Source organism: Chlamydotis macqueenii, chromosome 19 (assembly GCF_036417535.1).
Source record: "Chlamydotis macqueenii isolate bChlMac1 chromosome 19, bChlMac1.mat, whole genome shotgun sequence".
Classification (NCBI taxonomy): domain Eukaryota; kingdom Metazoa; phylum Chordata; class Aves; order Otidiformes; family Otididae; genus Chlamydotis; species Chlamydotis macqueenii.
In genome coordinates, this window is record NC_141574.1 from 6,117,444 (window position 1) to 6,143,989 (window position 26,546).

The 26,546-nt window shown below is 60.2% G+C and overlaps 1 protein-coding gene across 2 annotated transcripts in view; it reads left to right on the forward strand.

The window, feature by feature from the left end:
- SMG6 (SMG6 nonsense mediated mRNA decay factor) overlaps positions 1–26,546 on the forward strand; it is a 112,477-nt gene that overhangs the window by 82,375 nt on the left and 3,556 nt on the right. The window contains exons 14-18 of one of the 2 annotated variants that reach the window (XM_086762981.1): positions 12,698–12,874; positions 15,386–15,535; positions 22,370–22,523; positions 25,677–25,888; positions 26,197–26,278. In XM_086762981.1, the coding sequence (XP_086619107.1) occupies positions 12,698–12,874; positions 15,386–15,535; positions 22,370–22,523; positions 25,677–25,888; positions 26,197–26,278 (775 nt within the window). The remainder of the gene's footprint in view (positions 1–12,697; positions 12,875–15,385; positions 15,536–22,369; positions 22,524–25,676; positions 25,889–26,196; positions 26,279–26,546) is intronic. The other variant, XM_086762982.1, reaches the window with a different exon arrangement.

A 26,546-nucleotide genomic window follows, 5' to 3' on the forward strand; every position in this document is an offset into this window, starting at 1 on the left:
GCTAGACGGGAAAAATCCCCAAGACGTGCTAACCACCGGAGTGTGATCCTGCAGAGCGGCGAGCAAATGAGACTGAGATGACACCGGGGACAGGAGTGACATGGGGCCGTCGAGTGATCTTGCAGCTGCGGAGGTGGCGCAGGAGAGCTCAGGGGGAGCAGGAGAGGGTGAGCGGGGCCATCGCTGCCCCGTGGTTTGGTGCGATTCACCCGCGGCAAGTCAGGAGGCTGTTCCCAGTCACAGGGCTCGGGCTGCGTTTCGTGCCGCTGGCTCCTGCCTCGCTTGGCTTTTCCAGCATCTGATCTGACTGTTTGTTTGCTTGCGATGATTTCAGTTGTTTTCTATTTTAGCTTCTGACCCCGAGTGCCTGGGCTGGGGCGGGCAGGCACCGTTTGAAAGCCGCCACTTGGCGGCAACAACTGTTCGAGCGGCGGAGCAGCACCCATCTAACCCCTCTTTTCACACACTCGGAGCTTCCCAACCATTAACCTTTGGATTAAAATTTTCCATGCTTGGGTCTCTCCCCAGATGTGATGTCTGAGCTTTGGTTTGGGTTCATGTTTTTCGTGTTTGCTGGATTTGTGTTATGGGAGAATGAAAGAAATACTTTTCCCATTTTAAAAAAAAAAAAAAGGGATAGTCTCAATTTATTTGGGTTTGCTTTTTTTTTATTATTCAGGGATTCACCAAAAATGGTTGAAAAGTTGAAGCTGAAAATAATTAGCTTGGCTGCGACGAGCTTATGTCGCAGGCACTCGGGGCGGCACCGCGGCCCCAGGTGCGCGGTGCGGCCGGTATCACCAGCGCAGCCCGCGCAGCCCACTCCAGGTACCGGCAGAGCCAGGAGAGCCTTGGTGTGACTCAGTGTGAGTAACTCCAGATTTGGAGGGGAGCGGCTGTTCTTTTTTGTTTTTTAGACACAAAAAAAAAAAAAAAGAAAAAAAAAAAGTTGTTTTTCAGGCTCCGCGTGCAGGATCGCAACGTGCCGGGGACGCGCAGGCTCCCAGGCTGCGGTGAGTCAGGCGCAGGGCTTGCCGCACTGTTTTCAATCCTCTGCTCCGTCTTGCAGGTCGTGTGGTTGGCGGGGGATGACGCGCTGTAGACCTGGCGGTACGGTTGCCCTGGGGTGGGAGCGTTGGGGCACGGGTCCTGCCGCAAGGCCTGCGTGCGGCGCGGCTCTCGCTCCCCTCGTTCCTTTTGCGGGAGGAGCTCTGCCTTCTTTCGTGTGACGCTGCCCGGTGGCTGCACCTTTCCTTGTCCCAAAGCCAAACGCTCAGATCCCGCTCTCGGCACCTCCTTGTCCACTTCAGGGCCGCCTCGGACGCGCTCAAATGTTCTGTATTTCCATACATTGATTTTTTTTTTTTCTTTTTTTTTTTTTTTTTGCTGGCTGCAGCACCCCTCCTCTCCGCTCCAAGTCTGCGCGCTGCTCATCGGGTGGGGACCTGTGCTGCTCACACCAGCACTTGTAATGTCTGGCCTGCAGCTCTGCCAGAGGCCAGAATTGGCTCTCGGCGCACGGCTGGATCGCAAGGACAGTGTTAGATGGAGGGTGGGGTGAGTGAATACCCCTCTCTTCCTACTGTGCTTTCAGGAAATGTCTCTAATGCAGCTGTAAGTGTGAATGAAGTCAAAAGGATGGATCGGTGCCCCCGCTCCAGCCCACCCCACTTGTCGGGGCCCATCCAGAGTCCCCACCCTATTGTTCTGGTTCAGCTCCTCCGTTTCGGGGCAGGGGCCCTGCTCTGCGCTCAGCATCCCGCTCCCGGGAGGAGGAGCTCTGCAGAAAACAAAGACGCAGCGAATACTTTTCCACTCCATTCCAATTCCTCCTTCCCTTCCCTTCCCTAGGTGCGTTTGCAGCTCTCAGCCCGGCTGGAAGCGAGCGACTGGAAGATTCGGGCCATTAAGGGTCTGCCAAAAGAGCTGAGTACTGGGTATAAGTAGCAGAGCTGCGCTCGCCGCTGCCTTACAGACAGAGCAGGATCCGCACGGGCCGGAGCTCCCATCCAGCTCCCAGTTACCTCTCTGGGAGGCTGACGGAGCGTGTCTCGCTGGGAGCAGCCCCTCCTTGAAGAGGACATGGGCTCTCAGGCACACTAACGTCATCGGGAGTCCCCTAAGTGGCAGCATTTCGCTGTAAAGCGAAATACAGCGTTTGTCCCTCCCTGAAGTGGCTGCTGGAAGTGGTGTGAGCCGCTTCCCGCCCTGCCCCGAGCTGCCGGGAGCGCGCTGCCAGTGTGGTTCTTGCGGCGGGTGGAAATGCCAGTGTTGCTAATATCTCTGGGGCTGTGGCGTTGCAGCCAACTGAGCTGTGGTGGCATTTTTCTGGTGTTATTACATCGCCTTCCCTATCCCCACCCTCTGTTTTCAAGGGAATTTAGCGGCGGCCCCGACGGAGGAGCCGACAGTCGGAGGAACTCCTCCCTACGCGCAGCAGCCCCGGCCCCGCTAGCTGCTCTTTCACGTGGGCTTTGCCTAGTTTAAAGCAAAACTGCTTCTCTTTCGACAACCAAAGTCGAGGGGAGCCGGAGCGCCCTGCGCTCCCCGGCAGCGTCCAGGGCCGGCGAGGCAGCGGTGGGGCAGCTTGGCGCTGACGTTGCTCAGTCTGGCTTCTGGTTTGCGGAGCGGAGGTTTCTCATCGCATTGCTCTGACTCAGGTATCTGTTTCCTCTGATGTGGGCAGCCGGTCACTGCAGCGTTTGCCCCCGGGCACACAATTGCTCTGCGGCTCCCAAGGGATGGTGGGACGTGCGGGAGAGCTCCCCGAATGCTGTCATGAGCGGCCGGCGGCTCGGCTCCCTGGGGTGGTAAAAGCAGCATTGGAGGAGCAGCATCTACCACACCGCTACGTGTTCAAAAGTTCCCCTAAAATCGGTGGGGCAAGCGTCCAATTTGTGTCCTAGATTAAAAAGTCTGAAGGAAATGAAACACACACAACCTTACTGGAGCCGGCGTGCACGCAGTGACTCGGATTTCGGGCTGCCGCTCCCTGTCACTCGCCCACCCGGCTGGGTGTCAGCTCAGGGACCCTCAGCTCTCAGCTCCCCATCCGTCTGCGATCAACAGGAACATCGAATTCCCTCGGCGCGGGGTGCTTAGCAGGGACGTTTTTCGGTGTTTATTTGATCGCGTTTTCCTGGCTGAATGGCCTTCCCTGAATTCGGTGCCGTTCTGCCGCTGAGACTAACCACTCTAACCAGTTTCCCTAGAGCAGGATCCCAGTTCAGCAGATCTGGATTGACACCCTCTGAGAATCGCCTGTGTTTGAGGAAGTGAAAACACCCATGGGGAGGCTGCGAGCAGTGGCCAGGTGGGAGCTGTGCTGCTGGAGGGGGTCTTAGTGGTTCTCATTAAAAAAGTCTTCCGTAGACTCAGAAATCCCAAGTTGCCTAAAAGAAGAGGAGAAAACTCCGAAGGCTTTCATCCTAGTTCAAATATTCACCAGGGCAAGGAGCTGTGGAAGTTACAGCGGGATCTCAGATGACATTCTCTGAAAAGCGAGCTTAATGGAGTGCGAGTATGAAATTCTCAGACCAGCAGTGGCTGTGTCCTCTGCGAGGGCTTGGCCGGCGTCCCCGCCTCGCCCTTGCCTGTGCCGCGTAACGAAGGGCAGAGAGGGGGAGTCCTGGGGTCTGCGTGAGGAGCCCCTCCGCTTTCGAAGCCTTTGGCACCTCTGTGAGATATTTAAATGACAGACAGACATAGAGGGGTCTGTAAATACTCATTTGGTGCCAACTAAACCACAAAGAAGATACAGCATTTGTGGTCCAAGGAAGTTTAAATATTTGTGGTCAAACTTAAAATTCGACATAAAACTCTCATCTGTGATGGAAGGCGTCCAGGAACTGCATGGAGAACGTATAAGCTGTGTAAACTCACAGAAACGGCTTCCCAAGCGGCTCTGCCAGGACCAGGCAGAATATTCCAGCTCTTACCTCTCCTCTCTCTCCCGCTGCCGAGGTCGGAAGTCAGGTTTGCGAGGGACACGGCGGCCCGTTAGCACCTCCGGGGGGTGGATGTCCTCCGTGGGTGTTACAGGCTAACGCGATGGTTTCCTCGCTGCCTGGAGCAGAGTTCACGCTGGAAGGGCGAGAGGTGGGCGGTGCGGGCAGGGCAGGTGGGTGCTGTAAGGGTGAGCTCTGGTTTGCACCATTTTTTGCTGTATTTTTGTGGTAGATCCTAATCCCCTCTCCCCCGGTCCTGTGTTGTGACTCTTTGCCTTCCACCACCCAACTTCCCACCCTCTCAGCCCTCTGCTGCCCCAGACACTGCTGTCTTGTCCCGTGGGACAGGAATCACTGAGTTACTCTGTGGGTTGAATCACGGGGCGGTTGTCTCCATGGGGAAGTCCTTGCCATGCTGTCGGTGAGAGCAAAACGCTTGCTCTGCCACGCTGCTGTGCACGACGCCTTTATCTGCTCGGTGGTGCCTGGGTGAGGAGTCTGGAACCTCACCGTAGCGCTGCAACGCGTCGGCGTGCTGGGGTCGGACGCGCTCGGCAGGAGTTGTGCATCTTCAGGGCTTCCTCCGTGCGAATGCCCCGGTAGGGCCAGCTCCCTCCTGCTCAGGAGGTGCTTTCAGAAACAAGGAAGTTTCCAGATAACCACAGTGTTGTCCCGACGGCGTAGGCATCCTGGGCTTGGCTCCTGCCTTTTTTTTTTTTTTCCCCACATACCCTGCGAAAAGGTCTCTTGCTGTTGCAAGAGCACATGGAGATGTTGGACTGAACATTCATCAGCTGCATTTCCCAAATTCCAGGAGAGACAAATCCCCGCCCTGGCACAGGAACAGCTCCTCTGGTCACCAGCGCAGTGTGGCCCCGCGAGCAGAGGTACCCGAGAGACGCTGGGGGAGGAGAGGTGCGGGGATGGACCGGCCTCATCCCCAACGCCAGCGTCTCCCGGAGCGGTGGCCTCAGAGGAAGGGCAGCGTGCGTCTGCCGAGAGCGGCGCGGTCCCCTTTCCCTTACTAAGCAATCCTCCCTTCCTCCACCAAAGAGCCTGCTAACCACTTTCTTATCTTTCTTAACTCTGCAAAACAATCTCTGGCAAGGCAGGCATCCTCCAAAATGGCAGAGGAAATAAATTCCCTGTCGCTGAAAAGGAAAAAAACTGGAGGCTCTTGCAGCAGATTCTCAGCCCGTGCCCTGCGAAAGCTGACGGTGGTGCCATGTTGGCTTCCCTGGGGATCCAGATCTTCCCTCCCACCTTCCCCAGCCTGGGATCCCAGGTTTGGGAGCAGACTTTCAGGGACTTGTCGTCCCTGGTTAGTGTTCCAGTAAGATCTGCAGGAGAGGAGCAGAGTAGGCTCCTTCGGACTCATGTTGGCTTCACTCTACAGCTTGGATTTTTCTCTTTTTTTCCCCTGGGATGCTGGGAGCTGGGATGGGAGAGAGGAGGGCACTGAGATGGCTGTAACAGGGAGTCCCTGGCTGTGACTCGCTGTTCCTCCTGGAGTTGTCTCTGTCATTCACAGGCCTCTTTCAAAGCTGTGATTTTTTTAGCCCCTTGTTCTTCCGACGAGCGACTGAACCCTGTGGGTCTGTGCTCCAGGCTTCACCTCACAAAGCAGAAATGCCCCAGACATTTCACAGCTGCTGCGATCGGTTTGCCCAGCGCTGGGGTGTGTGGCCGCAGGGGGTGGAAGTGAATGCTTTCTCCAGTGGAGATGCCTGCAGAAATTCCTGCAGCGTGTTACTGGAGGCAGCGTTTTGTAATGTGGGGAAGCCCAGAGCTCTCACTGAGCTGTTGGCAACATCTCCTGAGGACACGGTGAGAACCAGCCAGGAGCCACTCACAAACCAGATGAAACATCTCCATCACTGGGGAGATCTCCTGTACCCCATCATCTTGTCTGGGGCTTAACCAGGCCAAAGTCGTGCTTTACTCTTGTCTTCCTGATGCCCAGTAGGAATGGGCTGGTGGGGGTGAAATTAAATAAGCCGACCACCTGCCTCCTGCCTACAAGGTGTCAGATGCAGCCTGGAGCCAACTGCTCCCTACTGCAAACCCTGCTGCTCACTGGAGAGAGGAACTGACAAGAAGGTTCTTTAGCACATTTAACAGGTGAATAAGACATCAGGGCAAGTCTTTCCGAGCATCAGCGAAAGCCAAAAGCTTGGTTTGGAAACCGTCAGAAACTTTCCTCTCTGGGCTGTGTAGCTCCTCACGCTTCAGAGGAGCAGTTGGTCCTGGGCTGGCTGTTCCTGCCAGACCTCCGGGTTGTCCTGGGCACAGGAGCTCAAGAGGGGTCTGGAGGATGGCTTTCCATCCAGAGCGTCTGCTTCGGGTGACTTTGGTGCTGACTCTTCCACGTAAGTCACAAAAGGTTCCTACAGCACCTTCAGGTGTACCTGGGGCTGGACAAACAGCTTTCTCCACCCCTGTGGTAACCCATCATCAAGGAAGGGTTGAGAGGAGCTGGGTGTTGAGGGGCTGTGGGATGTTTTGTAGGGCAGTGCCAGGCTGTGCCTCCTGCAGCACGGAGGGTTTGCGGGACATAGGCCGGGACCTGTGGCAGCATACAGTTTCCATACAGAGTTTGAAGTGTCTTCTGGCCCAGACCAGTAAGAATCCAGTCTGTATTCCTGCCCCACAGCCACTAGGTGCCAGTCAGGGAGAGAGAACTGGCCCCTGGCAGGCAGACAGCTCTGGGGAGGGCTGCTCCCTCGGTACCAGTTTGGGGATCCCCATCTCTGGGGGAGGGCTTGCTGAGAGCCGGCTCCAAGCCCCAGAAGTGCTCACAGCTTCCCCCGCGTCACTGGCTCTCGCCTTCCTGTCCTGCGGCCACCAGCGGCAACAGGTACCAGTGCCTTGGGTGCAGTTTGAGGACCTTCGTGGTAGGAACCTGTGCAGGCTCCTCAGGGCTCCTTCTGATTTCTGACACCAAAAATTGGGTGACTCAGCTCAGATCTGTCGCTTTGCACCTTTCTGTCATGCGTGCGTCCTCTCTGTATCACTGCGTGGGACAAGCGAGGCTCATCTTCGCCTGGCAAAAGTGATGGTGGGCAGTTGGCTCTGTTTCCATGCTGCTTTCCAGTTTTACAGGCCAGTCGTGGCTGAGCTGCGTGGCCAGGGTTGGAAAGATGGAGGCGTTTGCCAGGCCGAGAGCACAGCTGCTCCGATGACTCGCCCGAGACCGTGTGCGCCGGTGCAGAGGCTGGAGCCGTGCTTCTGCAAGGCTCGGGCTGCTGGGAGAGAGGTTTGGCTGAGACACGGCTACGCTTTCTCCTTGGGGAGCCCCTGCTTTGCCGAGAAAGTGGTTCTCCAGCAGTGGCAATGGGGAAGAGCAACTGGAGTGGTTCTTCTGAGCTCCTCTTGTCTTCCCTGGGTGTTTTCTGGTGCACCTCTCTGCTTTGATGGAGCGTTACATATGGATGTGGTGGATCCCCATCCGTGCTCTCCAGTTGGTGCTGGCACTGCCCATGCTGGCGCTGGGTCCTGCAGACCCGGGGCAGCAATGAGATACGTCAGAGCCATCGCTGCCTTGGTTTGGGCCCCGTTGCAGCCACAGGTGTTCTCTCGGGTCGTGCACAGAGGTGTGGGCACGTGGGAGCCGCGTCCACCGAGCCTGCTTGCGGGATCAGTCGAAATCAGAAGTTTCTCTGAGAGAAGCTGTGGCTGAAGGTGGCTCTCAGCTGCAGAAACTGGGGTTGCGATCCAGCTGCGAGCACCGCTGCCCAGCCGTGACGGACGCTTTGGTCCTCCTTACCCAGCTGGCTGAACCCACCATGCTGAACTTGGGGTTGGGCAGGGCGAGGGGCTCCTCGGGACACATCCCGGCTGGGGACAAGCCCAGAGAAGCTGGGCTGCGATAAATCCAGAGTTAGACCCAGCCCAGCTTTTGGGCAAGCCTGCGAGATGAAAACCCAGAACGGATGAGTCCAAACTGAGCTCTTTCCGCTGCGCTCCTGGGCCGCCCTCCGAGTTGGCTCCCCGGGGAGGGGAGGAGGCGGCGCGGGGCACTGGGAGGCGTTCAGCCGCGGCCTGCCTGGATGTTTCAGCGGGGTCAGTGCGAATGTTTCAGCTGGGCTGTGTAGATGCTGCGTGGTTTAGATTGTTTGGGGCTCGCTTGGTTTCGGCTCCTCCAGCTAAGCCGTGTTTAAACCGATGCGGCAAAAACAGTGTTATCCCCACGCTGGATCGTGCTGGAGCTTGGCTCTGAGTCCTGGTCCTATCCCGTTCCCATCTCCGAATCTGGGATGGGATCTCTCCGTGCTATGACTCAAACTTCTCATGTCCTTTTCCCCTTCTGAATCCAGCTGTCAGGATGTGCTCGTGTCTCCCCCTCGCTCACAGGAATGCAGAGCCGGCCGTGGCAGCCTGTCCTCCAAGCAAACCCTTCTCCAGAGCCGCCGCCTCCAGTTTGCTTCTGGAGTTTAAGGTTTTGCCGAGAGAGAAGCTGCTGGGGTCCCTCGGCACGGCACCGGCAGCAGCCAGAGGCTGCCGCGGCCGTGGGGCAGCCCTCTCCGAACCCGGATCCCCCCGGGATGTGGCAGGTCCCCGCGGCCGAGCGGGGCTCCCCTGGCCAGCTGGCTCGGCTGCCGGCGGCTCTTTGGACTCGCTGAAGGAGTCTGCATTCCTGCCTCCCAGTTATTTGCTCTTTAGGACGCTGCGTAAAATTAACAAGTTGTAAAAGTTGATTGAAGGCGGTGGTGGGTGTGACAGCGATTTGCTTAGCTGCGGGGGAGCCGCGTGTGGAGCAGCGGGGCTGGCGGGGCCAGGGCTGGGGGCAGAGGGGCTGCCCCCCCCTGCCCCCAGCTCCAGGCGCGCCTCTGACCCAAAGCGAGACCGTGGCTGGTTTCTGGTGCTGTCACCCCGCCGGCACCAGGTGCAGGCGTCCCCCTGACACAGCGCTCGGGGCCCTCAGAGCGAGTCCTTTCCCTCCCCTTGAATCTCCCGGAGGACGCGTGCTGGCGTGGGGGCTGCGTCTCCTTCGGGCCGGGTGCCCCGTGCGGGAGTCCTCTGCCCTCCTCTTCCTCAGCAGCAGCACACAGCGCTCGGGGAAGCTTTTCCCTTCAGCCTGTTTGGTCTGTGGAGGAACATACAGCCAAGATATCAGCCCAGAGCTGAGGTTAGACCCCCCCTCGTTAGACCTGGGGACCCTGCTTGCCGCTGGCGTGAGGTGACACACGCGGGGTCCTGGTGGCACTGGCGCTGCGAAGTGGCTTGGAAAATACAACAGCTGGCACAGTGAACGGGCAGCCCAGTGGGTCTCTACAGGCAGTTAGTGTGTGTTAATGTGTGTCCTGCTGCGTCTTACTCAATGGTTAGTATGTTAATGTATGACCCATGAGCGCTAACGAGCTTCGTCAGCATGCCCTGGGAGCTGGTGGTTAGCTTGTCTGATGCAGCCGGAGATTAGAAACCTCTCGTCTCCGGGCCTGGTGAAATCAGGTTGGTGATCAGGGCTGCTGCTGCCGAAGCTGCCTCCGCTCTGCGCCTGGTCCCCGGCCACGTGTCCCCGAGCGGCACCGCGGTGGCTCGGCGATGCCTGGGTCGCTCGCGCCCCAGGGGAACCGAGCCCGGGTCACGGATGGGGGCACCAGACCACTTCAGCAATTCTCAGTTTCGGTTTTCCTTTGAGAGCGTCTGCGTGCGTGTCAGGCCTATTTTAGTACCCAGCGATGACTTGAAGCCAGGCTTTCGGTTCCTGCTGTCGCCCTGCACGGGCGGAGGGGGAAGGGTGCATGGGGCGGCTGTATCCCCTGCCAGGGCTGGGGTGTCTGCTGCTGCATCGCCAAATGCATCGACACGACGTCGCTTTGTACTTGACTGTTCCTTCGGGAAGGTCGGGCACGGCTCCCAGCATCCTCACCACGCTCCGCTCCGGCAGCGAGGAATTGCCACGTGAACCAGCGAGCGCATTCGTGACCGTCCCCGCCGCCCCGGGCATCCCGGCGCTGCCGCGGGCACTCGCGTTTCCACTCCGAAACAGGAAGTTTCTGACAAAAGCAGGTTTCTCGGTGGCACGCAAAGTCTCACTCCGCCGTTCGAGAGAGACCTGGGTGCCAGTCACAGGTCACTTCTTTCCCAGCATCTCGCGGCCTGGGCTGCCCCGTGACGGGGTCCCGCCTGGCTGCCGGCGGCCCGGGGCTCTGCCGCGTCCTCCTCGAGCGGGGCTGCACGTGACGGGGATGTGCAGAGCGTTTGCTCCTTCCCTGTTTTTCATTCATGTGGGCTGGAAAAATGTGTTCATGAGGCGAGTTGCTGTGGCATTATGTCATGGGCCTCCAGTTTGGCTCTTTTCTCCCCAGCAGATGAGCTGAATTTCAGCATCAGGCTGTGCTGGCTTGCCAGGAAATCTGGTGTTTCCTATTTGTTTCTTCTTCAGGGGAGGAAGGAGTAAACCCACCTGCCCTTGTCCCCAGCCACGGGTGAAGGGAGCTCTTGTGCCATGTGCTGGATCACTCCCGATCCCGGAGGCTCTGACAGCGAGATTTAAGCCTTGGCTGTGCAGAGATGGCTGCGCTGCAGCTGTGTCAGCGCCCAGCCCTTCGTGCGTACATGAAAACCTCATGCGATGAAAACTAAATGTGATGGCTTTTACTGGTGTCTTGAGAAATCCCTCGGGAATGGTGTCAGGATGGGGTGCCCATCTCTCCCCCGCCTAGCCAGGCGGCTCCTGCATCCCCTTCCCTGATGATGCTGCCGTCAGCCACGTCCTGGCGTCCCATGGCACATGGCTGCTGCCACGGTCTCGTCCCACGGCTGTGGCGGCGGTGGCGGGCGCTTCGCTCACCCAGCAGCCTGGGCACAAGGGAACTGCAAATACCAGGAGCGGAAAATCCCTGGGCTGAAGTCACCCTGCGTGAGTCAGGCCAGGTCTCCGCGGCGTTACCCCGTCAAGCTGGGGATGAAGCAGGCGGTGAGGTTTTCACCACTTCCCCCAGCGCCGCTGCAGCCCGGAGCTGTGGGGAGGGATATTTCCCATGACAGCCATTCCTGCTTTGCCCTTGTTCTCTTTCCTTCTGACTTTCCCCTGTGCAGGATTGTTCCTAAAGGAGAGCCAGGAGGATGGAAATGTTCCTGCGGTGACACTTGCTGGGGTTGCTCCTGACTGGATGTCCCGAGCAGCAAAGGGCTTTCCTGGGAAAGAAGGTTCCCAGCAGCCTGACCTGCTCCCAGGGCTGCTGAGCGTGCGTCACCGTGTTCTTTGCTCACCTCTGTCACTTAGGACACCTTTTTTAGGAGCAGAATTGGCAGTTTTAGGTCCCTTGCTCTCTGAAATATTACCTTCTTGCAATCACCCTCTTCACACCCCCTCTCTGCAGCAGCTGAGGGGAGGAAGGGTCGTCTCCTCCCCCTCCGCCCGTTGCTGCAGGTATGGGGGGGACGTGGGAGTCCCAGGGGGGCAGCTTCAAACGGAGGTGGCCCTGGCTGCCGGTGCGCGAGGGTGGCTGGCTCAGGCGGTAGCTGGGGTGGGAGGTTGGAGGTCAGAGGAGGGTCAGGTTTTTGACACGCACTACAGCGACACGGTGGTTAAAATTAGCCCGCAGAGAGGAAACTGGCAGCGTTGTGGAAGAGCAGAAGTTTCCTCTCACGGGTGACGAGCTGGTGTCCGCAGAGCCCTGGCCAGGGCATTGGTACCGCACGGCGTGAGCATGGAGGGGCAGAGCAAGCAGCAGCCCTGGCCGCAAGGCACCTGGTTGAGTCGTCGGTATGGGGCCTGACCCTCTCCTCGGCTTCGGAATCCCGGTCCGGGGGGCCGGCAGGGACCTTTTTGGGATGGGGTTCTCTGAGGCTGCTTCTCTGTGAGCAGAGCAAAATCAGGGTGGTTTAGAGGGGCAGGAGGAACTCGGGCATCAACGTGGGCTTTGTCTCTGTAGCGTTTCACACTTCTAGCCCCCGTTTGCTGCCTTTCTCCCTCTAAATCTGCTGCTCCCCAGGGGTGACGGCGGCCAGAGGAAGCACCAGGGGAGAACAGTGCGGGTGCAGAGCCGCGCTGCGCGGGGACGAGGTCTGACCCGAGGCGGGTTTGGTGGAGGCGCCAGCGGAGACTGTGCCGCGCAGGACGGGGCTGCGGAGGCACCGGGCTCCCGCGCTCTGGAAACGCCATTTGAGAGCCTCATAAATTGGATAATTACCCGAGCTATTGAGTTTCCTTCTGGCCAGATCCGTCCCAGCCTCCCCGACGGGGCTCCCCAGTTGGTCCATGAGATGGGCCCGCGGGACGGGGTCAGGCTGGAGATGAGGAGGGGCTGGGCTTTTCTCAAATGCCCCTGCTCGCCTGCTCTCGCACCTGCATCCCTCCCCGGCTTTCGGGGGGGAGGAATCTGGTGACAGAGCCGAAACGAAACGGTAAGGACAGGCCACATCATTCGTCTCCCACGCTTCGGCAGGACTTTTCGCCCGTTCAGTGGGGCTGGGCAAGGGGCTGGCTGCTGCCCAGCAGCCCCTCAGCCCTGGGCTGTGCGGAGGGGGTAGGACAGGCTGCGGATTGGCGCTTTTCCCTGGTGCCTGCCTCCTTTTCCCTGGGGACGGTGGGCTATGAGGCACGGGCAAACCCCTTCCATCCCTTTTTAGAAAAAAGGGGGGCACCCCACACAACCCTGTGATGCTGTGCAGTGCCGCCCACGTCCCGCTGGGCCTTCTAGCCCCGAACGTTTCCCCCTGGCCGTTGCCCGTCCGCCTCCCCTTTGCACTGACTTTGTTTTCCTTTCCCTCTCCCCAACCCCCTCGTCCTCACCCCGTAGGTTATTGCAGCCGACTGCAAGAGGGTCACAGTTCTGAAGTATTTCCTGGAAGCCCTTTGTGGACAAGAAGAGCCTTTGCTGGCATTCAAGGGTGGAAAATATGTGTCAGTGGCACCCGTCCCAGACGCCATGGGAAAGGAAATGGGAAGCCAAGAGGGAAAACAACTGGAAGATCAGGTACCGTGCGGGAAGAGCGCGCCTCGGTGAAGGAAGAATCACCCCTGTGGGGCCCAGCCCCTGCCTGCCCTGCAGCTCCCGCTATTTATAGCCGGCGTAGCTGCCTGTGCGTTTTATGGGGGGAGACGGAGGCAGGGGCAAATGGTGCACAGCCCTCGTCTCCCGAGTGTACTTCGCTCGCGCCCTTTCCTGCCAGTCCAACCCGCGTGCCTCTATCTCGCGCGCTGCTATGAGTTCCAGATGCTGCTTTTTCGTACCCGAAAGGGGGGGAAGAGCTTTAATAACGTGCGGTGCCACGGCCCCGGGAGAGGAGGTGGGCGAGGGGGTGTCTGGGTTCAGCTTCAGGATCAAGTTTATAGCCGTGGAGCTCGTTGCGGCGGAGGCCTGAGCTCCAGCCTCCAGCACACGTACAGGAAGAGCTGACATTGGCGCCCCGTCCCTCCCCTGCCTCTCACATCCTGATGTGATTAAGGAATTCAACTCTTGTTTTTCTGCCCTTGCTTGTTCCTGTAGGCCTTGCTTCACTCCAGGCTCCGTGTGTGTGTGTTTAAGGGCCCTGCCAGCCGCTCTGCAGGTTGACTCTTTTCTTCTGTTTAATCTTGCAGTTGGAAAGGCCGGGGAAACAGGAGAGAGGGGCAGAGATGTTGGGAGCGAGGAGCTGGGTGGCCCAGCGCTGCCCAGGCTCGCTCGGAGTCCCCTCCCTGCTCCAGGGCCGGGCGCTGCAGAGCTGGGATGGGGAGAATCGCCCCGTGCAGGGGACGGCACTTTGCCTCTGGGTGGCCCTGTGCGTCCCAGGGAGCTGACAGCCAGAGGAGCGCGTAGCAAGAACGTCCTCAGCACCCTCCTCATCCCAGCAGCCAGCTCCAGCTGAGCAGAGGACAGATTTTAGTGGGGTTTTTAGCACTGAGGCAGCAGAAGGTATCTCTGTAGGGTGGGTGACCTGGACCCTTGTCCTCTTCTGCAGAAGGTGCAGGAGGTTTTCAAGCTGACACCACCAAAAGTGTGTAGTACGGGGGGATCTTCAGGTTCTACCGCATGTCATGGCAGGGTCAGTCCCTAAATTTCTGCTATGAACAAACACAGCATGGGGGATAGCTCCCTTCTGCCCCGTCCCCACGGGGCAGCTCTGCTGTGGGAACCTCTGCGTGAGCTCATTGCGCAACCCTTGCTTCCTCCTTGGGCTCTGATCACAAGGGAGCTTCCAGCTCGCCAACGTGACCACCGTCAGCCTGGGCTAAGCAGATCCAAACCCACCACAGCAGATCTGCGTCTGATGCACGCTTCTCCCCTCCCTCCGAGGGTTCCTCTTGTGCAGGATCCGGCCCCTCCAGCTCTCTGAGGTTTTTCTGCCCAGTTCCCACCTGAGAGCTCTTGCCAAGCCCTTGGTTTTTGTGCAGGGAAGTGGAGATTGGTACTGGCAGGGATTGGGAAGGCCCATGGTCGCTGCACTGGGGAGCAAGGGGGTCTGGGCAGGACAAGGGGGAAGAGCCTGGTTCATGGGCAGCCCGCTTCCTGCCCTCCTGTGTCCCGGAGATTTGGGAGCATAGGGACAGGCCAGCGCAGTCTTTACCTCGGTTAGGAACAGCATGGCCCGTTCGAGGGCCTCCAGTCCAAGCAGTGCAGACGTACTGGGAAGGGTCTGCAGATCTCGTGGTTGGGACAGCCGGGGAGGGGCCTCTAGGAGCGGGTGAAGATGCAACCTGGTCCAGAAGTGCCTGTGTGGGCAGGAGGTTGGAGAACCAGGGACCCTTCAGTTTGGCAAAGACCAGGTTCCTGGCCAGCACGGCAAAGGCAGACCAGAAGTAGGATGCAAATGTTGACAGAGGAAGTAATAAACTGTTGAAATGACCGACCTCAAGGCGCAGTGGATTCTCCATCGTGTGAGGCTTTAAAATCAAGATTGAGTGTCTCCTCCTAAAACATTGTTTCCAGCCCGGCTGGAAGTTTTGGGGTGGGTGCAGGAACCTCTCTGGCCTGTTCAGGGATCAAAACGGAGAAGGGGAACGGGCTCTTGGGTCTCCTGCGTTGGACGGCCCCGTGCGGGCAGGTGGGGAGAAGCGGCGTTTGCTCCGAGGGATGTGCAGCCTAAACAGCCGGGCAAAGCGGAGAGACAGGGCAGTGCTGTGGTTTTACAGAACGTAAAACACCAGTGACTCACCCAGAGGCTGTGGGAAGAGTTTTCCAAGGTGAGGAAGAGGGTTTGGTTTTAGAACAGAGCTTTAAGCAGGGCTGTCCCTGCCCTGCCTGGTTGACGCCTTCCCTGCCCCGTCACCTCCTGTCTAACCTTGCCATTTCTTGAATGTTTACTATTGATTTATTTATTTTACTTGCTTTGGACGTTCAGAAATAGTCAGTTGCCCATCAGCAAGCAGGAATGGACTGTGCCTGGCAGGGATCTGTCTGCTGGAAGGGAGAGAGCAGAACAAGCACATTCCGTGCCACCAATATCCCGTACAATGACTTCTCTCCTGTTTTTTTTTTTTTTTTTTGTCTTTCTGCGTTTCTTGGAAGAAGGAAGATGATGTGAGGATTGAGGCATTTGAAGATGATTCTGAGGCTGAAGGCAGCGGAGGAGAGATGGACATCAAGGAGCTCAGAGCCAAGAAGCAAGCACTGGCCAGGAAAGTAGCTGAGCAGCAGCGTCGTCAAGACAAGATTCAGGTAGGAGTGGTTGTGTGGAGCTGCTTTGTTTTCGTACGTGGGCTGATCCCGCCTCACTGTGCACACCAGTGGCCTCTCGGGATGTCCCGTAGCACCTTGAGCTTCCTGGGCGGAGGTGCCCTGCGCTGCCTCTGTGAAACCCAGCGCAAGCTTCGCTTTGGCCCTTTGGAAGGGCCAAATTGCTGTTGCTGTCCCCCTCCAAGGCTAAGATCTGCCCTCCCAGGCCCTGAGATGAATGTTTCGGGGGCTCTGGGACCCTCGTGAGGCCAGACACAGCTTCTCCATGGAGCTGCCAGCGCACGGAGGAGCCCTGAGGAGGGAGTGCTTTAGTGTGTGCCAGGCAGCGAGCTGTCCCCCGGCCCAGGGCAGAAGCTCCAAGGCAGCAAAATTCAGCGAGAAATCAGCTTTCCTGTGCGGCGGGGCACAGGCGGACGGGGGAGAGGGTGGGACGTGAACGGCAGAGTTCATGTGGGAGCCAGTGGCAGGAAAAACAGTCAGCGAATGGCTGCTGCAGCCAGAGCGCCGCTTGCAAAGCGTTGCCATCGTTATGGGGACAAACAGACGGGACACAGGTGATGCTGTCCTGACCCTGGCCTGATCCGAGCGTGTTTCCCAGTGGGAGCTGGTGGAGTAAAGTGGTTGGACTGGGGAGCAGATGCCTGGTGGAGCACGCTGTTGCTTTAAGAGCAATCTCACATGCATGGCTGTTGGCTGCCTTGTTGCTCGCAACCCCTCTTCCTCCAGCCTCACAGCCCAGATGAGGATTTCTCAGCAGAGGAAAAATTCTCCCTGGCTCCCCTCCCCCTCACCTCCGCCCTCTCTAATGCCCAGGGCCCTTCACTTCCATAATTCTTCATTTTCCAGCCTTGAACGTAAGCCAGACACATCTGTCTGGCCATATGCGTGAACTCTGCAGTGTGTGCCGAGGTGGTTGTAAAACAGGGCTGCTGAAGGCCCTACTGGGAGAGCGTGCACATGTGTACCCTCCGGCTACTGGCGCCGGGCCCAGAACCACTGCGCTTCGCTTTTCCAAACCCACCCCAACCTTTCAGATTTCGCCTTTTTTCTTTTCTTTTTTTTTTTTTTCTTTTTTTTTTTTTCTTTCGTTTGAATTTTCGAGCCATTCGTATCAAGGCGAAGGTAAGGAGTTGCGCCGGGAGGGAGGGGCCGCCCCCGCAAGCGAGTCCATTATTGTTGGCAGGTACCTGGGTCGCATTAATGCGAGGAGGAAGAAAGCAGCGGCGAACGAGTGAGAGATTGGAGAGATGGGCTGTAAATTAAAGCGGCCTGAAGCCTTCCAGCCTCCCAGGGTTGTTAAGCGGGAGGTGTAAGTAAATTCCCCACTTCCCACCGCCTTGTACAGACGCAGCAAACAGGAACCGCACGTGTTCGGGGAGGGCAGCGCGCAGCAGATCCCGGTCCCGGCGACTGGCCCAGCTGCAGCGAGGGTCCCCCAGGGATGGCCGCTGCCCATTCTGCGGGGAGAGTGGGGGCTGCCTGATGTTGTCAGGGGCTTTCTCCCCTCAGCCTGCTCCTCCCTTCCTCCCCAGCCGTGCTGGGACCGATGCTCACAGGCGGAGAGAGGTCAAAATGAGGGTGTGGGCAGCTTCAGGGGCTGCACAGCTGAGAGCTGAGGTGCAGTTGGAGTCTGAAGGCGCGGGGTGGAGGAGAAGTCCTTGGGGCTTCGGTAAAGTCATCCAGCCCGTAGCTGGCTGGGAACAGCCCAGAGCAGAACATGTGTGCTTGCCCCTGTCTTCTCCCTGCCCTGGTACTGACCACGCAGCTGGAGGAACGGAGGAGCTCGGGTGGAACGCGCTGCCTGGGGAGGCCAGGTCGGAGCCAGCTCAGCATCCGCCCCCTCCACTTTGCCTCGCTTGCCCTGTGGTCCTTGACCTCTCTGGTCTTCTCAAGAGATTTTGTATTTCCCGGGACCTGGAGATCTTCTGCCTTCCCTGTTACAGCCCCCTTTCTCTGTTGACTGCTCACCTACAGAGTTCACGCATCGGCTGCTCTCCGAGTCCCCCTTTCATTGCCCTGGGGACAAGCCACAGCTCCACAAATTCATCCGTGCCTCCCGTAGAGCGATGGGGCCGCCAGTGACCCAGGGCACGGCCTTCATCTCTAGGCCATCCATTTTCTTTCCGTGCCTGAGGGGAGTGTGGTGTCGTGGCCTCACCTGGGCCACGCGGAGTTGTGATTCTCGCAGCTGAATTCCCTGCCTTCTCCCCAGCGGGCTTTCTTGCGCTGTCTCCCTGTCTTTGCCGTGCTCCCCACCTCTTGCAGCCCGGCTCTGCTGCTGGTGGCCGATCATCTACCTGATGCTTGTCCCAGATTCACTGCTGCTGCTTACCTGCCCTGCCTTAACAACCAGTGCTGGGGTCACATTGACGCCTCGAGGGGGATTCGGGCTTCACTGCGCTTCTTGGGTCCCTGCCTTGGCTGAGTGCGTGCAGGATGGCGGCTCCAGCGGCCGGGCAAGTACAGGTCCAGGCAGGGTAAATGGCAAATGGGGGTGGCCCTCGGCCAGCACCAGCCGCAGAGGGAACAGGAGAGCTCAGCTCTGTTCCCCTACACGAGCGTGGACCCCAAAACCATCACGCTGAGTTGGGGCAGATAGGCCAGAAGGGGCTGAGGTGAAGACCAGGCACATACCTGGGCGCTGTGCAGGTATCTGGAGGGGCAAGAGACCGGGCAGGCAGGTGGACAAGAGGAGGCAGCAGTGGCTGTGCCGGGGCAGGCAGCGTTCTCTGGCAGGACCCGTGTCCCCAGCCAGCGCCGGGTCCTGCCGCGCGCTCCCAGCAGCCCCCGCTGCTTGGCCGGGCCCTTGGTCCATGCTGTTCAGCGTCCCCTGTCCTTTGTGCTGCCGCTGCGCGCTGGGAGCGGTCGGGTTTCCTGACCGGTTGAAAACATCCCACCTGAAACATAACAGGCTCTTCCTCTGGATGCTGCTATTGTTTTGCTCAGCATTACAGAAGCAGCTTAACCGGGGCGGCCAATTATGACATGTCTTCCCAAAATAGCCGCTCTCCTGTCCCTTCTGAGCCCACGGAACGGCCGCCCCCTTAAGATGCAGCCGCTCCTTTGTGGCGGTAGTGTGAGTAAGTGGCTAAATATAGCCGTAGCCCATTCACGCTCTTCTCGGCGCGCAGGAACAATGCCGCGGGTGCACACGCGCCGACACGCACCTGCCTGGGAGCGGGTGCCTGCTGGCTGCGGAAGGCGCACACCCACCCACGGCGGCTCCGCCGCGGCGGCGGCCCCGGTTTGCTACCAGGCGCGGGGCACGTTTACTCCTGAGGAAGACGCTGGAGACGAACCTTGGGAGGAGGAAGCTCTTCGAGCAGAGAGACATTGTTCTCGGCCCTGGAAAATCCGCCTCCGATCCCCGCGGAGCGCACGGGGCTGGGAAGGGGCAGCGGCGCCGCGGTTGGCAAGCGGGTTTGGGCAGGAGAGCTGGTGACAGGATGGTGGTGGCCCATCCGTCCTGGCAGAGCAGCGTGACCCCGTACGACTTGTCTCGAAGGCAGCGGGGCGCTCATCTCTGCCGCGTTTCAGCTGCGGGCCTGTCTGCCGGCCTGGCACTGCCGAGATCCGTGTGCGGAGCCCTGGAGGCCGGCGTGGAGCCCCGGCCTGTCCTGTCCTTGTGGTGGAGACCCTCGGGTCTGCAGAAAATAGTGCTTGGTGGCCTGGTTCTTGGGGTACCGGTCCCCTGTCCGCACTGGAAGCCCTTGGCGGGATAGCAGCTTCCAGGGAATCCCCCAGGTGATTCCAGCTGATGGATGAGCTGGGAATTTGGGACTGTGTGCGCAGGAGTGTCTGATCTCAGTGCTGCCACCAGCTGGGGCAGCCGGAGGAGCCACCTCCAGCTCCGGCCCAGCTCCTGGGAGAAGCCCCCATGGCCTGGGCAGGGGGCTGGGCAGGGGGCTGCGGCTGGGAGCAGCTCTGACGGCCGCAGCGTACGGGTGCAGGAGGCAGGAGAGGGGGAGCTGCTTGGCCCTGGGGGGAGCAGAGAGCCCCCCCGGCCTCAGAGGTCCCCTGCCGCATTCAGCGCTGCGGGGTCGCTCTGCGTGGAGCCGTGCGGCGTGGTTAACCCCGGTAAGACAGGGATGAAATTTGGCCGTCCTAAAGCACTTGGGCCAGGGTGAGGCTGTACGGCCGCTGTTTAAACTGCGCCCCTCGCCCCAGGGTGTCCTCCAAACTCCACCTCCCATCGGAGCATGCGGGACACCATCTCCCTGGCCTCGCATCAGGGAAACTGAGGCACAGCGGGACCGGCAGCTCATTTCCGGCAGCGGTGGAGGTGCTGGAGGAGCCAAGCCCCGGATGCGGGCGTCCTGATCCACATCCCCACGCCCCTCCTTCCTCCCCACGGGACCGTGCCCCACGGCTCAGCAGAAGGGTTAAGGCAGCACTCACCGCCCCGGTTCCCCGCACATGGGCTCCCTTTCATCTCTGGCACGGGGCCAGCCAGCGTCCACATGAATCACAGGCCACTCCTCTCCCCCCCGAAACCCCTTGGCCGGAGGCTTCTGCAGCCTTTTACTCACACAAACAAAAATAAATCTCGCTGCCGGCCTCTGAACTCTGCAAAGGCGAGTTTCCCTCTGGCTCCCCGAGCGGCCCGGAGCTGTGCGCGGGGACTTGGCACGCTCCCTGCCGACCTCGCTCTTTCACTCCCGGCGCATCCTGTGTCCTTCTCTCACCGGGCGGCCCAGCGAGCGGAATGGGACGTGACGGCCGGCACAGGCGTCGCTCGCGGCTGCCAGGAATCGGCCGGGTACGGCCCGCGAAAGCCGCCGGGGCAAATGCCACACACGAGGGTACTGCCCGCTCTCGCCGTCACCCCCACGCCTCCCCGGCCGGAGGGGTAGGTGAGCTGCCCGCTCGCGCCGTGCTCTTGAGGTCGCCTGCACGGGCCGGGGCGAGCCCCGGGGTCGGGGAGCCGTATCGGGGTGCAGGCGGGGGTTCCCTCCTGCCGCCGGCGCTTGCTCGCATAGGGCTGTCGTCGCCCGTTGGAGACCGCGTGGTTTCGCTCCCACCTCCTGCAAGTTTGGGGCCGTCGACCTCTTTGGCCGCTGCACAAGGGATGTGCTGCTTTGCTCTGGGTCTCTGAATTGTCCAGTGGGGCCCTCCTCCGCCTCCCCATGGCAGAGCTCCACAGGGCCTGGTGCCTCCGGGGGAGCAGAGCCTCCTTCTGCACCCCAAAACCCTGCGGAGAGACCCCAGGTGCTGCTCTCCTCACGGCAGGGACTTGGGGTTGACTCCAGGTTGTCCCTGGCTGTGGCTCTTCCCGTGCCGCCGGGGAGTGCCAGCACCTCGCTGGGTGAAGGCAGAGCGCAGGCAGGGATGGCATCCGGCCCCTGTCTGGCCATGGCAGTGTCTGTGCGGTGACACCGGTGCCGTCGCAGCTGCCCGCGCGACGGGGACGTATATCCTCGCGCTGTCACGCCCGCTCAGCGCTGCCGTGCGACACTCGGGACCCGGCGCGCTCCCCGTTCTGCCCGTCGCCCCTCGGGGTCGACGGGAGCTGCGGCCCCAGGGCCACAGGAGGAGGGTGGGGGGCACGTGGTGAGGTTATGGTTGTTGCCTTGCCTGGAGGCGCTTGTGGGAGGTGGCAACATCAAGCCGCCTTGATTTAAAGCCAGATGACAACACTTGGAAATGGATTAAAAAACCACTTCTTTCCGTGGCCACTGCTGGCCCGTGCGGCTCGTCGTTCCAGGGCGTCTCCGAGGTTTTGCCGTGACTGCGGGAGGGTTCGAATCCTCACCCCGGGCAGGGGGAGCTCCCCGAAACGTTGAGCAGAAGAGGGTTGGTGGTCACCTCACGTCCCCCGGGCGCGTCTTGCGGGTGTGAACCCAGTCTCAGAAGGGGTTGCATGGTGGATGTGTTCCGCAGCCGTGCTGCTGTGCTCCGTGGGTGACCGGTTCCTATTAGAGGCAACAAACATCGGCGAGTCCAGGGAAGCTATTTTTAAGCAGAGGAAGCACTAGAATAGCATCCTGAGTTTTTTAAGCCTGTGACTTACTAAAGAGCCCAAGTCCTTCGATAGCGTCGAAGGTGGTTTGTGAGCTCTTGGGTCCTGTTTTGGCAACTGGTGTTGTCCAGAGGTCCAGGTGCAACCCCGGAGGGTTGCTAGTAAAACCCAGCAGACCCTTCCCAAGTATGTGTGAGCAGCTCTGGTCTCCGGCGGGTGCGAAAGGCTCAGCCAAGGACGGTGCTGTGAGTTTGCAGTGCTGGAACCCACCTGGTTTCCCAGCTGGTTGGAGCAGGAAAGGCCAGGCACGTGCAGGAGTTGGTGGGACAGTGAGTGAGATACTCAGCCAGGCATCCCTGCCCCACGGCCTCCCCTCTGGCTGCGTGCTCGGGGTCGCTGCGTTAGGATGCCTGTTTTGTTTGGCTGTTGTTGCCTTGAGCTGTTTCCATGTGGAGCCCCAGAACCTCCATCCTTCGGCCCCCTTTTCTCCCCACTGCTTTCTGTCGGGGTCAGTCTCTTGGCACCAGTGCAGGTAGTCCTGGCAACTGCCAGTCCCACAAACAGGACAGTTCCCAAAACACCTCCATATTCAAGGCTGGTCCCAGTTTCCCCACAGCCTGGGCAGGGTTGGTTTCCTAGGAGAGGGCTCTCTTGGAGGCTTTCGCCATCCCACTTATGTGCAAGAGCTGCTGTTTGAGGTGTGCGGGGGGGATGGACGCAGCCCCCTGCCAGTCTCCTTCACACGATGCCCTTGCTGCAGGAGGTGTGCGTGCCAGCCAGCCTTATCTTCTGCTCTCGGGGTCCACAGGCCGTAGGGCTGACGTCCTGCTTACTCATCGTGTGTCCTTCTCCTCCAGGCCGTGCTGAAGGACCAGAGTCAAATGAGGCAGATGGAGCTGGAGATCAGACCTGTCTTCCTGGTCCCTGACACCAACGCTTTCATCGACCACCTCAGCAGCTTGGTAACGCTGCTGGACTGCAGGAAATTCATCCTGGTGGTGCCCCTGATCGGTGAGTAGGGCTGGTGCTATGGCGAGGGGCTTCCCCTCTCCCTGGCTGTCCCTCAATGCCAGCTCCCTCTTTGTGTGCCCCACGTGCCTGTGAGGTCTGGAGTTGGACCCCTTGCACCATGGTGCTGGCCTCCATCCTGCCCTGTCTCATCCCAGCTGTGGCCGGCGTTCCTTTGGCCCATGTCGCCCTTCTCGCCAGCTTTCTGCCCACGGTGCTGAGCAAGTCCTCTCCTCCCGGTGCATTTAGGGGTGCCAGGGGCTGGGACAGGCAGGCGGGTGTTAAATGGGATTTGGAAGGAATTTTGGAGGGAGCAAGGAGGAGAAATTGTTAAACAATCGGAGCAGATACAGCTTATCCCAGCTGAGCTGGGGCTTAAGCAGCCTGAGCAAATGGCCGGCCTGTGTCCCAGCGTCTCAGAGCTGCTGAAGCCCAGCCCTTCTTTTTATCCTTATAAAGCTCGCAGTAAAACAGCAAGCTGGTTCCCGTTATTGGTAAACACTCACCCTGGCAGATAACGGCTGTGCTGCTGGGTGGTCTCCCAGGGTGGCGGGAGGATTTGGTTAAATGCCTTTGCTCTGATTGTTTGATCGCGCTCCGGGCTGGAGGTAGCGTTCCTCCGGCCAGTGTCGCTCCGGCGCCCGGCACGTCTCAGTGCCAGCCTGGCGCTGAGAGGATCCCTGAGGGACGGCAGGAGAGGCTGGGGCAGGAGCGGGGCCGAGCCTCGCAGAGCCCACAGGCTGCCCCATCCCTGCTGCAGCCCCAGGAGGCTGGGAGCCAGCTCGGCGCCGTGGGCATCTCCAGCGGCCAGGCAGCAAGGTGAACGCTCCTGCCGATCTCCTGGCCTGCGGGACACGGGGGTGCCTGCCCTCCAAGCCGTCATGGGGCTTCCTTCTCGACTCCTGCTGTCCAGTAGACAGCTCTGCCTGCCCCAGAGCCAACGTCCAGCTGCCGCCCTTCCCCGTGGGGTGAACTGCCTGGCTCGGGAGGGAGCCCTGGGGCTGGGGACAGGACGCCTGGGTTGGGGGGACCGGGGCTGGCCACCTGCCCAGCTCAGCACGGGAGCTCCCAAGGAGTGCCAGGGCTTTGTGTGGAAGCGAAGGGAAGGAAGCCGGCCGCACCAGCAGAGCCTGGGCAGCCCTGGGGGCTGTGGAGCGTGCTAACACCTGAGAGAGCCAGGACCTGCCCTGGAGCCGTGGCCCTGCCGCCCGGTGTGCTCCTGCGGTTGGGGTGAGGCTTCTGCATCCCAACCCCAGCCAGAGGCAGCAGTTACAGGAGAGCTGAAAACCCTGGTCCCTGTCCAAGATGCTGCTGCCCTCAACCTGCAAAAGGAGCCGGGCCTGCCCTGCCCTGTGACGGGCAGGAGGAGCAGCAGCGACCGAGCACCTTCAAGCGTTCTGTCCTGCTGCCTCCCTGCACCATCATTGTGGGGACAGGATAACTGGTCTCTCATTGCCTGCTGCCGGCCTCCTGCCTGCCACTGCTGAAGCACCCTGAAGCCAGCAACTCCCTCTCCACACGGGGTGGTTGTCAAATTCCCCCTGGTCCCCCAGGAAAGCTGTCAGTGCTGGGACCCAGGCACGAGCAGGAGGAACCCGTTCCCCGGGGGTAAGCCAGGGGCCTGTGGCTGCTGGGGGCAGAAGCCTTGGTACTGCGCCCCGTCGCCGTATCAGTGCCCTTCCCCCAGCGCAGGGCACTCCTCCCCGCTCTCCCCGAGGATGCAGCAAGGGGTTAAGCACGCGGCTTCGCGTTGGGTTTGTTTCTCTTGCTCTTTAACCTGCTCCGTGCTCCTTGAGGCTGACCCCGCCATGGAGAAGCCAGGCCTGGTGCAGAAGCACAAACAAGCCTCCCCTTTGAAGCCTGTTTAGCTTGGAAGCAGGAAGGCGGATTTCGGGAGGGAATACCAGCTTTTCCTGTTTGATGTTCCGTTCTTGCACGGCTCCCCCCACCCCGGGCCCAGCCGTGCATTGTGTGGAAATGGCAGCATCAGGTCGGTAGCGAGGAGAGTCGCCGGCCAGCGAAGAGCGAAGCAGCTCCATGCAGCTTTAATTTGAATACCCAGACAGTGAGTGCCAGTCTCACCATGGAACAGAGCGATCACGCAGGCTCCCCGGGCAGTGATTCACAGCGCTGGGGAGAGGCCTCAGACCCCGAGCTCTCTCCCCGAACCCCCAAGGAATGCATAGTTCCCACTTGAACTCAGGACTTGGCTCCAGGCTCGGAAACAATCTTCAGAAATGAAGCCATGGCTAAAACACACACTGCGCGCACAGAGGCTGCCTCGCGCACACGTGCGCACCAGCTCTCTCGCCCGCCCGGCCTCGCGCACACGCAGCCCCGTACGCCAGCACAGGCAAAGGACGCTCGTGCGCACATCTGGCCGCGCGCTTGTGTGCCCGGCCTTGCCGCTGGCCGCCTCGGCGGCATCTTGCTCGCACACGCGCGTTCGCTCTGCGACGGAGCAGCTCTTCCAGCAGCACTGGCGCCAGAGGATGGGTCCCTCCTGGAGCTCTGCTGGGGTCCCTCAGGCTTCTGCTGGGCTCGGGGGGGCTGGGGCGGCCGGGGTTCCCGTACAGGAGGCTCGATGGGCTCCGGTTAAGGTGAACGGGCTGGGAGTCTGCCGGATCCCAGGCTCATTTCGAGCAGCATGTGTCAGGGCAGATGTGCAAACGCAGATGGATGAGGTGTTGGAGAGAGCGTGTCCCCTGCCGGGAGCCCGGGACGGCAGCTTCAGGTGGGAAGACAGGGACTTGTGCGGGAAACAGTGCCAGAGTGGGAACTGCCTGACCCTCGGGCACACGCGGAGGTGCCATCGGTTGTGAGGCTGGAGCATGGGGTGGGGGGCATGGCGGTGGTCCCGGCGTTCGGCAGAGCGCAGCGAGATGCCCGTAGGGAGTGTTACTCGCACGCTGCAGGGGCGAGGTGCCTCCGCTCTCGGGGCTGAGCCAGGTGACCCACGGAGATGGAAGGCAGCAAAGCTTTTCCAGACCCGCAGCCAAGTCCAGGAGTGCAGGGACACTGCGGCAGCTGAACCCAGATTTCCTGAGCCAGCTCCCAGTGCCCTGGCCCCGAGGCCTTGGCAACTTGCGTGCTTCAGCAGCGGGTCACGGGAGCACCTTGTCCCATAGTAACTGTACCTCCTCTTCCTGTTTGAAGTGATAAACGAGCTGGACGGCCTGGCCAAGGGCCCGGAGATGGAGCACCGGGCCACGGGCTATGCCCGCCAAGTGCAGGAGAGAGCCAGGAAGTCCATCGAGTTCCTGGAGGAGCGATTTGAGAGCCGGGACAACTGCTTGAGGGCTCTGACCAGCCGAGGCAACGAGCTGGAGTCCATCTCCTTCCGCAGCGAGGACACCACCGGCCAGCAGGTAGGGGACAGCCCGGCCCCAGGAGGAGGGGACGCAGAGGTGGTGATGCCAAGGGCTGGAGGCTCTTTGCCACAGCCTCCCTGGGGGACACCAGGGACCCTGGGTTCCGTGAGCTGTGGGCAGGGGGTAACTCTGTCCCCACCTTTGCAGGTAGCTGAGCGGGCTCCTGCGGAGTGCTTGTGTTTCGGCTCCGAGCAGCCCTGCTCTCCGCTCAGCTGCGGCGGTGTCTCAAGGGCAGTGCAGAAATTGGGGTGGTGGGGTTGCAGGTTTTTTTTCCTGCCAGGGTTAACGTTGCCCTTTTCTTCCAGGGAAACAACGATGACCTGATTCTGTCCTGCTGCCTCCACTACTGCAACGACAAGGCCAAGGATTTCATGCCCTCCAACAAAGGTAGCACATCCCCACACCTTCCTTGTCCCTTCTCGTTTCTCTTTCACGGCCCTTGGAGCCAATCCCTCCCGCATTTTGTCTCTTTTCAACACCAAGGTGCCACCTCCTGCCTCCGGTCAGCCCCGGGCTGTGGCCCTCTCACCGCATTGCCAAATGCGCAGCTCGCTGCGCGGGGGATGCCCCAGCCTGTGAGAACCCACCGTAAATGTCCACGGAGCAATTTAATGGGGCCAGCAGCGGTGACGAAGGGCCAAAACGAGCCTTCTCC